General features: G+C 39.7%; 1 protein-coding gene across 1 annotated transcript; it reads right to left on the bottom strand.

Annotated features, from left to right (window-relative positions):
* sema7a (semaphorin 7A) lies at nt 1-9,649 on the bottom strand. Its single transcript, XM_023298025.3, has 14 exons — nt 8,747-9,649; nt 8,301-8,440; nt 7,539-7,577; nt 7,347-7,442; nt 7,014-7,095; nt 6,718-6,828; nt 6,252-6,394; nt 4,545-4,723; nt 4,158-4,266; nt 3,404-3,599; nt 3,071-3,183; nt 2,320-2,465; nt 2,133-2,191; nt 1-2,041 (listed from the first exon to the last, which is right to left on the bottom strand). The coding sequence occupies exons 1-14, from the start codon at nt 8,868-8,870 to the stop codon at nt 1,623-1,625; spliced, it is 1,956 nt and encodes a 651-aa protein (XP_023153793.2). The 5' UTR covers nt 8,871-9,649; the 3' UTR covers nt 1-1,622.
* Nucleotides 9,650-13,825: the final 4,176 nt, after the last annotated feature.

Below are 13,825 nucleotides of genomic sequence, written 5' to 3'. Positions count from 1 at the left end.
TAATGGATTTTCAGCTTTATTCTTCATTTTCATATCTGGGGAAATGGAAGATATTCATATTTATTTATGATAATCAGTTTTATCCATTTATGACTTTTCTTGGGTTGCATTTTCAAGCAATTCTAATAGAACAAAAATAAAACATTTGAAATTATACAGACACACATTGTTTACACATATATACATTTCAGTAAGAAACTAAAACTCAATATTATAACAAAATACAAGTTATATAATAAATATATTTCTCTATGTGGTTTTTAAACAGAGCAGCGTTTAGTGAGACTATGTACTTTTTGAAAGAAGAAATAACCATTTCATTCATACACAAATGACAAATTGAATTCGTTGCAGTAAAAGTAATAAAAGGCACAGTTCAGTACTCTGAAGGGTTTTGCTTGCAGCTTTTAATTGCTAAATGTTAGCTAGTATATGAGCCACATTGGTTATTAAGGCACTTCTATGCACAAAGTTTTTGCATTTACCTTGACCTCGTAACTGTCATTTGTGGCAACAATGGCTACTCTCCAACTTCAGTCACATAGTCTGTCTTTCATATAAATAACTGCCTACAAAATCCGGTCATTCAAAATTTCAATGACAAATGTGCAAAGTCAAAATTAGTGCTTTCAACAACCATTACAAATCTGTTAGAGAATGTTCCATCAAGGGCAGCTTGAGGTCAACTTATCTGCTCTTCACACTACAGGAATTAATGCTATTTGTTTTGCGCTGATAGCAAGACCCAGTCAGCTCAAAAACATTTCATTGCACATTTTTCAAACACCTCTCTGGGCATTAGGTGTTGCTGCGGGGTTGAAAAAAAGAAATAACAGGAATATTCAGTGAAGGCCCCTTGCTGTCTCCACCCTTCCCTGCTCCATCGGATACAAACAAGCTGTCATCAGTGTACCGGAATGAGGAAGATTACATAGGAGCTTTACATTTCTCTGGCCTCTAATGGACCACTGAGGATGAGAGCTGGCCCCAGCATTCCTTATGCAGGAATCACAATACGCCACTGCAGCAAAACCACTGTGGCTCTCTGACTGGAAGCTTTCACGCCTTAAGATCAAAACATTGTGTGTGGGTGCACTGTTTTAGTGCTGTGATTGTACAACCCTCATTTTTAAAGGAATACCCACAGATTGCTCCTTACTCCTTCCTTTTGTGTCAGCGCTGTAAAAGGAGGACAAGCACAGCCATTGCAGAGCTTCATGCAGGAAGTCTCTGACTGATAATTTCCTGATCCAAACAAAAACCAGCAGGCTAGACCTCCTCAGATCATTCAAGCTGTGTTCTGCCACTGACCGGTTGTGCTGTTGTCTTCCTCCATCACCCCCTACTACCTCCTGTTCTGGCATCTCTTTAAAAAAATAAAGTTGGCCATGCAGGGTTCCTGTTGACTTAGACCTTACTATTCTGCCAAACACAGTGGTGCTAAGGGAAGCACAAACAAGGCTTTAAGTTCACCGCAGGTGTGCTCCTGTTTGAACTGTTCAGCTGCAAGCTTTGCTGTTGTTGAGGTGGATTTCCTTCGGCCCTGCCTCCGTCCTGCTCTGATTAGCAACAGAAAGAACAAAGGGTCTGAGAACATTCATGCTATTATTTGAAATATGACACTATCTGAACATCCCCCACAGTGCTACAGCTATTAGAGAGATCCATACTCGTGGAACAAGAGCTGATGCATCATTCATTTTGTAAGGAATATTGCTTCTATGCGTTATTTCATCTGGTATCACTTGTTTTCTTAGTCGATATCTTTTCACCACTTTGGTGTAGTCTTTCTCTTTGGAAACACACTTATAGTTGCCATAGTTTTCTTCTGTCATGGCGGGGATGAGGTGGAGGCAGTCAGAGAGCATTTGCAAACATGGGCTTCTCTGGTCTCCGTACTCCCAGGTGTACTCAGCGTGGTAAGAGTCTATCGGGCAGGACAGGTAGAAGGGGACACCCTGAGGGACTGAATGGACTGTCTTTGAATTCACTGCTGATGGTGAACTTGACTCCCGTTTGATCCGCTTGGCTGACTTTTGCTCTATGAAAAAAGTGAAGGTCAAATAAAGATTTGACAAATTTTTTTGTGAATTTTGTATAGTGGGAACGATAATCATCTAATCCATAGTTACCTTGTAATGCTGCAGGGCACACACTTATTTGTCCATCCATGATACTCTGGATGCCCCCTCTGAAAACACATTTTTTTAAATAACTTCTGTGATATTTGTTGCTTTCCTGGTCAAGAGAGCAACTATTTCAATAATGCTGAATGGCAAATGGCTTTGTGACGGACGAAGTGTTGATAGGAATGCTTACTTGACAGCCGAGGTGCATCCAGATGAAGTCCAAGCACAGTACGGGTCACGGGCCAGAACACAGTCTGCACAAGAGTTATTGTAGTCCTGACATCTCTGGAGGTCCATGGTAGAAATCTTCTCAGAAAAACCCACAACCAACTTTTTCTGAGCAAAGGAAGAAAAAAAAGAGTTTGACTTTAAACCTACATGAATACATTTCTGGAAACACCAAACTGATATTGTCACTTTATACAGCTGTTTTGAGGAACATATTAACAGCTGCTTGTGTACACATTCAGCAGATGTAGAGCCACTTTAACTTTCATTTGGATTTCAACCAAAGTTGGTCTCTGCCAGATTCCTTTCAGTGCTAGATTCCTGAAATGCCTGACTGGTCGGTTTATCTTTCTGCCAGTGCTTGGCAAGAGAACATGAGTGTGTTTATCAGCTGAAAACGGCATCCTGATCCAGACGAAAATCTGCTTGATGGTTGCTTTCATAGCTGAGCTGCTACCAGCTTTGTAGATACTGAAAGTACACTCAGCAGGGCTGAAAAAACAGGAACGCCTAATGCTGACTCTCTGGGGGTTTATCACTATGAGCCACACCTTTTGAGTCATTCTTATTAGTATAAAATACTGATGAAGAGCAGATTTAAAGAGAAAGGGAGAATTTCACTTTTGGTAAACCTACATTCACCTAAGAGGAGTATCTGACATTGCAGTGAAGAATGTGTAACATCTGGAAATGGTATTTTAAACACACTGCACCTTTTCGGAGTCGAGCTTCATCGCTTGTATGGTTGAACTGTTGGAGAGGTGTGTTTCAGAGATGATGAACGGCTCCGACCCAGCCTCTAAGACTTTATGGATCTTGCCAGAATCTGTCGGAAGAGTAACTGTTGTTATTTTGGGACTGACACTGCAGGTATTTTTAGTCTATTGTTTACAGCAGATAACATAGGATGTTTACAGCAGAGATTATAGACAATGAATGATGACAAGCCAAGCCAACAGAAAAACGTGCAAGGCTCTAATAGCAAAGCAAAGTACGTAGACGAACCATATGTTGAACTGTATATTTTTTTTTCGGCTGTGACATACCAGTGGCTAGAAGCAGAATGTTATACACGTGCTCGTCTGCGGCTTGGACTTGATCCACAACAATCTTGGTGTAGTTGTTGCTGCTTATATAAAAAGGAGCTGTATTATGCACTGAATGAACCCAATCTGCCATCTCTGGATAGTCCTTCACCACATTGAGAGTGGCCTGTGGCAGACTCCTGCTGTTCTTTACACACTGAAAAGTACACAGACATAAAAAAAAAGCCTTTACTTAAAACTCAGTTGCATTCTGTGGGAAATGCATAGATAAACCAAAGGCTGAATGTTTGTCGGACACTCTGGTTCAGGCATACAAAACTGAAAGCACAGTGTATAAAAACAAAACGTAAAGACAAACATTTCCTTATGCTATAAGCTGAATGCGTGGAAAACAGAGGGTGGTTTTCACAGGGTCGTGGAATTGTTTTCTACAATGGTAGGAAACTCTGCAAGTTCATTCTTGGGCCTCTACAGCTGCACAGCAACAGTGCTGAACTCAAACTGACTTCATGTGAGAAGCAATTTCTACAACTAGAGATGGAAACAATAAATGTAATGAAGTAATGCAATCAGACACACATTTTCCATGTGTCCACCCATTCATATAACATGTCTGTAGAATTGCACTCAAATGTTATACAAAAGCCTGCCAACACTTAATGTGAGTGAACACAAATAGAAATGCAGAAATAAATCCTTTAGGAGGAAGTTCTCTGTCTCTGCAAAGTAACATAGCAACAAAACAAAGCCTTACGGTTCCTGGCCTTGGTCTGGGAATGTCTTTGTTGTAGCCCTTGAAAGTTGAATTCTCAAATATTTCTTCAATCATTGCTATTGTGTAGATGCAAACTGCTGTTGAGTTCCTAGAGAAGAAATAAGAAAACTGAGGTTGGCACAGATTTCATCATAACTGCAGTGTTTTTCATCCGTATATCATTTATTGCCAAGACCATGGGAGTGGTAGAGGGGCAGCTCCCTTGGCCACAGAGCGAATACATCACTGACTGTATGCGATAATCTGCTGTTTTTTTATGGTGCTGAAGGTTGTTTTTGGAGCTCCAGTGTTTTGGAGAATTGCTGTCATTGTGTTAGTCGTTTTGTTGCTTAGTTTCTGAGAATAAGGGAAGGGAAACCGTCTTACCAGCTGCTTGTGAAAAGGGCATAAACTCTGGTATTGCGCCAGTCCTCAGCGTGCATCACATAAATGTCTTGCAGACGATTGAAATACAACGACTCTTCTGGAAAACCACAGACAAGTCGAGCCTTGAGAAAAGATGTCCATATGTTCTGGAAAAATCTTTTTGATCCGCCTTCATCTACCTGTAAAATGACACAGATAAATGACATCAGGAAGACACTCTTTCATTATGCTTGAAATTCAACAACTGAGGGTTATTTGATGCTACTGACATTACACCCACCACCATGCTTGGAATTAAACACCAAACTGCTTTCAAAGCAATATTGTTTAGTAGATGTCAAACAAGGGCGTTGTATAGACTGTTTGACCCCAGTGACAGCATGCCAGGGTACTTAATTAAAAAAGCTGTAGTCTGATTTGTTTGTATGGGTACAGACAATGAGACGGCACTGCAGCAGATGGTTGTATTACTACACTAATACAACCTTTTAAAATACTTTAATTATGTGTATGTTTGTCATGACCTGGAAAACACAAAACCACAGCATATCACTCTGCCCACTAATACTTCCAATTACCCTTGTTTGTTCTTTTTTTTTAATTACAGTGTGACTAAATAATGTCCTAGGAGGTTAGAATATTTATCCATGACAGCAGCCCTCAGAGGCAGGATATCAACATGTCACAATACTCTGCTGGTTAAACTGTAAATACTGGCTGACCTTAACCACTGGTCCAGTAAGAAACAAAGACTAAAGTCAGCATCAAAGGGGGCCGTTTTAACAGATGGTGGCATTTTGTCTCTATTGTCTGGCAAATTCAAGAGGGGTTATTGTTGGAGAAACAGCAGAAAGCCTGATAGAACGTTTGTATTAAACTGTCCCACAATTCAATGTCTGTTAGGAAAATAGATCAGACTGAAAAAAAATGCTGAGCAAGAAAATCACACAAAGCAATACTAGGCTTAATTTAAAATCAGCACCGCATAAAAAGTAACATTTAACAGTTTAATTAAGCAAAAGCTACATAAATTGTGACATTAAACCTAATGAATGACTTCTCTTCAGTTGTTCTCTGTCCATTCGTGTGCAAAGTTGTCACTGTGTCCATTATCTCTTCATTTTTACATATTTCAAATTCATTCTTGACCTCAGAAAATAGCAAATGATGTAATGTCACCTTATGGCACATTGTCTGGTGCATGTGTGACCTTCAGCAGCAGAAGGAACTTAAGCTGGTATATTGTTTCCCTTTTCTATTATTGAACCTAAAAGTTGATTCGTAGTTTCTGTGTCCAAGTGGCTGCATTGGTCTGTGCAAATGACCTAAAGTTTAAGGGTAATCTCAGCCTGTCTGTCATGTGCCTACTCCACATGCGCTATAAAAAATTATGTAGATGCCTAATTTGAACCAAATGACTGTCATATCTTTGTTCCTGCATCCTTTCATGAGCTATAATTGGTATAATGAAACAACATGACTCTCATTTTTAAAAATTTAATCACATTTAATATGAATGCCGTTTTCAAAGCTAACAACATAATTTAAAAATTTTATAATTTACTGACTAGAATCCACATTCCGAGTTACATGAACAAGGTATGGATGGCTGGTAGCTTCATTGCTAAAGCTGAGCTAAGGAGGCTTTTGGGAATTGAGCTGTCAACAGGAAGTCTTGATCTTCAGGGAGATCATTGTCTAGCTTACCTTACAAACTCTGGCAACCCGAGATATCCAGGGGTCGGCCTCTGGACTGGTGTCTGAGTTCTTTTCACGGAAAAAGATGTAAATCTTCTCATTGTCGGGGTCAATCTTTCTCTGTACCAAGGATGCAGAGATGAACGTGGGCTCTGGGAGAGGAAGTCATGTTTACCAAACCATCCCACTGTTTAAATTACAATGTGGTGCAAGCTGACAACATGTAAAAGCTTTGGCACGGGAAGCAAATCTAAAGATAGCCATACTGTGGACAGGATGAGTAAGGGCTAGACAGTTTCTACCACAAAAAACATCTGATTATATCACACTAATGTATCATCTGAATGCTGGTTATGCAAATAGAACAAACACATAATGCACATTTTCAGTTTAACTGGGTATGCTGGCAAATCACAATACCAGTGAGTTTACAGTGTTCTGCTCATCCTGCAAATTAACTGCAGTAATTACACACCTGAGATCCAGCTGTCATACATCCACACATTAGTTCTGCTGCCAGCTTTTCTTCTGAACTGCAACGAGCTTCCATCAGCATCCAAAGGTGCTGCTGCGTATATATCCCCATCTAAAAATAGCAGGGACACATTACATTAAAAGGAGCAAAAATGCTGAATTATTAAGCTGATTTTTATGAAAATGCTCTAGCTTGGCACTTCTGCTACTGCACGTGACTTGATTTGGTTATATAATTCTGCATGCAGTCCTATCTCTAAGCGACTACAGTTATGCAAGAAGCTGTATCTGACGTACCAATTGCGAGTAGCAGAGAGTTCTGTGTGTGGACAAATGGAGAGATACCGTGTCCATCGTAACTCTCCTCCATTTTTTGAGACTGCAGAAAACCAAGAGAACGTTGGGTTAAGTTACATCTTGACAACAGTGATGGAAAAGTAAAGCGTCAGACACCCAAAACCCTACTTCAATTACAAAGCTGGGTGCCAATTAAAGTTTAATCAGAACCCACAGTGGCTCCATTCTTTAATGAGGTTTGCTCTGCTGGTGCCAATAAATGTGGTCTCAAAAACGGCAGTATGTCACACAGATGTGACATTAACACACTCAGTGATGTATTCAGGCACTCACAAGCTTCCAGCACTGAGGATTCTGTTCATCTGTTGCGCAGACAAAAACGCTGTCCTTAAACTTCTCAATAACAGTGACGACATTTTCACAGGGACCCTACAACACAGAGGCCATCATTGCACAAAACTGACTTGACATTTCATTCAAAAATTCTCAATTTCCGATCATATATATCATTCTGTTGTCACTGACCTCTTGGCACTGCTGCTCCGTCGTTTTCAGAGGAAATTCCTGCAATGGACATTAAGTGATGGACAAAAATTAAACTTATTACCTCAGAGGAGTGTAAAATTGAACATGTAGAACAGCCTTTATCACTAACAAATTGAGGAATGTTGCAACTAAAGCTCTGCTAAAAAAAAAAATGATTTTGGCAGATGTATAATGTTTGAAATAGCTGGAGAATTGATTAAATAGGGAAAAATTTGACAGCCTGTTTAGATTTTCTATCTCAGGTTTACTTTCTTAAGCTAAAACCCTATCACTTAAGATAATGCCTTCTCCTGAAATGACTTCAGCTACGCCTGTCGCAGATCCATCAGTGAAATGAAGACCTATTCCGTCTTATGGTCAACGGACATTAACTCAGTACTCATTAAGAATTCATTTCATGACTGAATTTTGTACATTATTACATTACAGAAACTTCTGTATGACCCTTTGTGACGTGTGCTCTTCATCAGCAATTAATCAGCAGCTTCAAGATGCACATAAAGTGTCTTTTACAAGGCCATGTCTGTCAGTGGGTGCTGGCAGACAGACTCCATGTATAACAATAGGTCTGTCACAGCCATCTGCTACTGTAGCATCTAATTAGAAGCCCAGCTGCATCACACACTGCAAGATCTGCATAGACATCAAGCTAAGAGGACACCAGCACACGATGAAGGCTAGGCATGTGCTGCAGCTAATGAAATAAATCAAAAACACAGATGTTAGTCCAGAGACACCCACCTCTATGATGCGATAGTCTGTCACATTAAGTCTTAATACAAAGCCTGTTCCCCCAACATACAGTTCCTGGGAGTCTTCCTCATACAGGAACACAGTGTGGTTCTGACAGTTTGGGTATTTATATCCAGCACTGAACATATCTGTGGAAAGTAAACAAGCAGTCACGTTGTCATATTTCAGAGCTGGGAGGATGATAGTGAAGGTCACACTGAAGATTCAATGACTGCATTGTGCTGTAATATCAGTCTGGTCTGCTCACTGCCTGTGGACAGTAAAGTCGGGTTACCTCCACTGAACTAACAAGCTTAAGGTGGATTACAGGATGACTAGACACTGTGACTGATTTTAGACACTGATCTTTAAAAAAAAAAAAAAAAAACACCTAAAACATTGCAGAGTAAATGCAACCAAGTTATTATTATGAAGAAGTGACAAGTGAACGTTACCTTTACTGAGAACTCTGGGATTAGTTTTCGTATTTCCAAGAGTCGGTGTATCCTTCAAACCCACACTGAAGACCGGCTGAAAATCTCCGGTGAGCCAAATATAAATTAAAACAAATCGCCTCATTTTAAAATTTTATTGTATCTATTGCGCATAAACTGGATCGTGGACAGTCTGAGAGGCTGCTGGACATAAACTGACTCAGTCTGCTGGCAGCGCATTTATCAACAGTCTCCTCCCCGTGCGTAAGCGGCTCTGCAGAGAAAAAAAAACATACTTGACACCTATCTAGGCCTATAACTAGAAAAATCTAAATTATGATCTCAAAAAGGCGAATCGGAATAAACGAGTAATCCAGCGTGACTCGGAAAGCAAATAATCGGGTCGTGTACATCCACCTGACGAAGCCAAAATTAGCGTTTGCGCATTTGGAGCGATTAGAGCGTAAAGTTGGACGTGCAGCTTAATTTGTGCCAAAAATTGTGATTGTTTAGGTCATTCAGGTGCGAGCAGTTATTCCCAAACCGCCTCCGACGAAGTGAATACAGGTTGCAAGGCTGGAAGGAGGGGACAGAAATGGAGGACCACAGCTGTCGTAAAAAATGCGAATTATAATAGGATTTTTTTCCCCCTTAAAACTATATGATACAACCACCATATCTTTTAAAATAGATGAATGAATCCCTAAAGAAAAAAAAATGTTTCAAAATCAGCTTGAAAATTCAGGTTAAGGAGAGAAATTAATCGTCAATTTTAATTATATCAGCAGTTCAGATTTTAAATGGAGCAGATACAATGGCAAAAAGGAAAACCAATACTGTCATGTTTTGCCAGCATTGCCCCTTCTCATTTATTAGGTTTTGTTTTTCTTTCCATCACGCAGACCTACCTGTTTCTTCCTACTCAATCCCCTACCTGTTCCTGGTTACCTCATTCAGCACACAGTTCACACTCCTTATCTACCACCTGCCCTTATTCAATTGGTCCTTCTGCTCTTTACCTCAGCCCTTCAGCATTTTGTAGCCTGTTTGTTGACGTCACCTGAATCTGCTCCCTTGGTTTTGACTGCCTGCCTTGTTGTTGTAACCTCGTAAGAACAAGCAAACTTGTTACTATTTTAACCCATCTTGTTTCATGTCACATTTTTGGGTCCATAATTCTGAGGCTTATTTTACAGTATTCTTTCTACAGTGTCGTCATCACAGTCTGGCCTGTATGGACCCAGTCTGGACAAGGAGCTCAGACAGAAAGCCTTCATTGCCACAAGCAGAAATGCACTTTTGTGATAGGATAGGAAAAGTACAGGATCTTTATATCCGACACAGCTGCTTCCAAAAATTGGCTCAGATGTTTCTTGCTCCTGTTCCTAATCCTGTTGTTTGAGCTCCAGTCTTCCACTTTCCTTACAGAGCAGGTCAAGGTGATATACATCTGTACGTGATCTCAGCCACACCAGCGTTCGGAAATTGCTGAGTGGGACGATCAGTCCACTGCGTCCTCATCCGCTCAGACTTTTGTTAGTGAGCTGAGAGAGTTGTGTGATCTAGCATTGTACTACCTAAAAGGAGCATATGAAGGACTGACAACAAGACCAAACCAATGAGTCCAACACTGCACAACGCACTTATGATAAAATGTGGTACATGTGAAACACTTTATTGCATCACTTAAAACAGTGCCATGACACAAAATAAGTACATAAGTAGGTAGGTAATTTAATTTGCTAAAAGGAGCAGAAACAGCCACTGATGCTCTGGAAAGACCACATAAACTTGTACATTCATACAACCAAGCATCTGAAGCTCCACCAAGTTCAGTGGGCCTTGTTTCTGTCTATTTTTATTTTGCTCTGCCAAACAATGCCAAATCTGATGTCCTTTCTCACCACTTCCAACAAGAGAAAACCGCCTCTGTGCCAGGAAGGTCCTTCCCCTCTCTGTGTTTTTAGTGCTCTGATCTGGAGCCTTGAGATAACGTCACTTATCAAGAGTAAGCCTGACATCCTTAGCTACAGTACACCTGGTTCTAATCTGGCACTGCTGCTGGTAATCCTCCATGGATGAGGACACCTGGGATTTTGTTGTTGCCTCTCCCATCAGAGCCAAGATCAAGACTCTTCCAAATGTCCTACATCAAACCTCTCAAAAACAGGCCTTGCTTAGATCAAATGATTCTGTTGATTCTGATACCAGTTAAGTCATTTTCTTTAAGCGGTCTTGTTTTGTGTCGTGCTTTTGAGTCTTTAATTCTGACAGTGCTGACAAAAGTAGTGGTAAAGTGCAAAAAGAAAAGTGAGTTGCATTTCTAAAATACCTGATTTAAACATAAATCATCTAAATTTGTGAACATGTTGTTCTGTTTGCATATTAAATTGTACACAAGGATGTTACAAGAACATGAAAATATGACAGATGAAGGAAACAAAAGCAAATTTTATTTAAATGACAAAGATAAAATCACTACTGATGAGAATTTGTCTTCAATCAGATATGATTACTCCCTTGGCATAAAGAAGAGACAATACATCCTCTTAAACTGAGTTATCTGTTCGATCCTATAAAGAGCAGGCAAATACATCAGCTCTTATGTAAATGGTGGCATTACCGCAAGTACTTAGACATTAAGTAGTAGCATCTATATCTATGTCTAGCTAAATGAGGCTCAAAAATGAGACTGACTCATTTGTGAGGATCTGAAGCAACATTTCCATCCTTGACTGGTGTATTTCCTTTTCCACATGACCAGACATCCCATTTCCATTTTTTCCTGAGCAAATATAAACATCAGCACGTAGCACGGAATAATAGAGTGCTTGATAAAGTTGCAGGTACTACATATTCATTGTTTCCATCTTGTAAGTGAAGTTATTCTACAACAGTACAAACTCCTGGGTCTGCTTACAGGTTGTAAATTATCTCACCAACTTGTCCAGAATTGTAAATTTAGTTTGTTTTTGCCCAAGTATGCCACACAAGAAATTCTTTAAACTGTAGTTGTCAAAACAGATTGTTTTCAGTGCTGGAATGAACCAGGATTAAAACAACAACAACAACAAAAACCCTTTTTGATTCATAAATTATACGACAGGTTTAGTCTCCACATCAAATCACATGACAATGGAATATTTCAGTCACCTGTTTCTTCAAAGTGATTCACATATGTTGGTTAGGATTAAGCTTTCAGTGTGTTTGTTCAGGTTGAAATTCATTAAACAGGCGTGCTCTATTAGATGCACCTGTGAACCCTAATACCATCCAAAATCCATCCATCCATTATCTGTACACCATTTGATACTCATTTGGGTCACGGCGGGGCAGCTGACTTAGGGTGACGTCAGGGGACACCTTGGACACATCACCAGTCTATCGCATGGCTACATAGAAAGACAAACAAGTACACTCACATTCACACCGACAGACAATTTAAAGTCATTACCAACTAACCTCAGGGATGAAGCCGGAGTACCTGGTGAAAACACACAAATTCCACACAGAAAGATCCCAAGCTCGTGCTGGGATACAAACCGGGGATCTTCTGGCTGTGAGTGCTAACCACTGAGCTACTGTGCAGACCGCCATCCAAATACCTGTATGAATTCTACCTTTACAAATTATAATGTTCAATCTTGATTGGGACTCTCATGGAGGTATTGATTTGATTATATACAACAAGATTGATGTTTATTGTGTTGTTAAACTGGATGGTGTTGTATTAAAATATGTCCAGATTTGAAGCAGTCTAACAGCCTGAGACAAGGATGAATTACATAAAAGGTGAAACAGGCAGCTGATCTATCGCACTGAACCCAGAGGACCCCAAACCCCTGGGTTCACTTCATGTACACTGTTTGTAAATTCATAATTTGTAAATATACACAATTACCAAATCTTAACCTGGTTTTGTCCTTGTCAGCCCTTTGAAGTTTGAAGTGCACTTCATTGTTAGCTACAATAAGAGGCTAAATATCCCTTTTTATTTTCCCTTAACTTTGTTATTCCTTGATAGTTGAGTTCTTAGATTCTTTTCTATTTGCACTCTTTGCAATCTTGTCAGCCTGTACATATTCCTAAAGATACAAAAAAGAAACTCTAAACACAGCATTTAATATTTAATTAAATTATATCCCTTCTTTTTTAACATAGGGGATTGAGTATTTTAGAGTACAAATAGGGAAGCTGGAGCACATTGCTTAATTTGTGGCTTTTTATTATACAGACTAATGTGAGTATTTGTTGTTTAAATGTCAGACAACTCTACAACAGAACAAATGTCATAAAACAACCAAGCGCGCACTACATTGAAAATGATATTGGGCAGATGGAGAATGGGGTTATAGCCAGAAATCTGAAGTCAGTATCAAGTCACACATCTGGAATGCAGAGTTAATAAAGACGTGGAATGTTGTCCTTACTCTTTCTGAAGTTGGACATTTTGGGGACAGGATCACATTACAGGATGTGTCAATCTGGAGCAACGTGTGTTGAGTCCTCTATTGTACCATGCTGTCTGAAACAATTTCTTAGTGGAGTTGTGAACGTTCGAATATCCGACTACAGCTCCAACTGGCATGCAAACATCTGGCAGCCTGTTCTTTTGTTCTTTTGTCTCTTGTCATCTGTGGTAGTGTGTCATTTGAATGAAACCACATTACAATGTGTCCTTTTAGTCACCGGTCAAAGGAATGTCTGGTCATACTGTCTGATCATTGTCCTTTAAAGTCACGTCTAACTAGGGTGTGGAATGACTCCGTGGTTGTAAATGAGTCACCAGTTGTGCACATGTCAATACACACAAAAACCCCAGAGCAAAGCATTACTTCATGTTGTGTAAGGAAATAACAAATCTTCTACATAGGATCCAGTGAGAATAAATAAGAGGACAACATTTATTTTCTTAATTATAATGCCTTAAACCCACTTCATCCACTGAACAGGCAGATTTAACTTTTTTAGACTTTTTCTTTGACTTTCCTTTTATCTCACTAGCGGACAGAAACCTAATGCCCAGGATCCATTTAAAGGGTCTGTCATTTCTGTTGCTTGTGTTTCAGTAATTTCAAACTTTATCCGAGTTAATCCGAA

This window comes from Amphiprion ocellaris, chromosome 3 (assembly GCF_022539595.1).
Source record: "Amphiprion ocellaris isolate individual 3 ecotype Okinawa chromosome 3, ASM2253959v1, whole genome shotgun sequence".
NCBI classification, from domain to species: Eukaryota; Metazoa; Chordata; class Actinopteri; family Pomacentridae; genus Amphiprion; species Amphiprion ocellaris.
The sequence above is the reverse complement of the archived record's forward strand: the minus strand, read 5'-3'. Positions and strand labels throughout refer to the sequence as shown.

Excerpts from the sequence above, each read along its gene's own strand:
- sema7a (XM_023298025.3), bottom strand. The coding sequence starts at position 8,870 with ATGAGGCGATTTGTTTTAATTTATATTTGGCTCACCGGAGATTTTCAG. Across the intron at positions 8,441-8,746 it reads TCCCAGAGTTCTCAGTAAAG|ATATGTTCAGTGCTGGATAT; the intron begins GTAACGTTCACT and ends TACTTTCCACAG. Across the intron at positions 2,192-2,319 it reads GGATGCACCTCGGCTGTCAA|AGGGGGCATCCAGAGTATCA; the intron begins GTAAGCATTCCT and ends ATGTGTTTTCAG.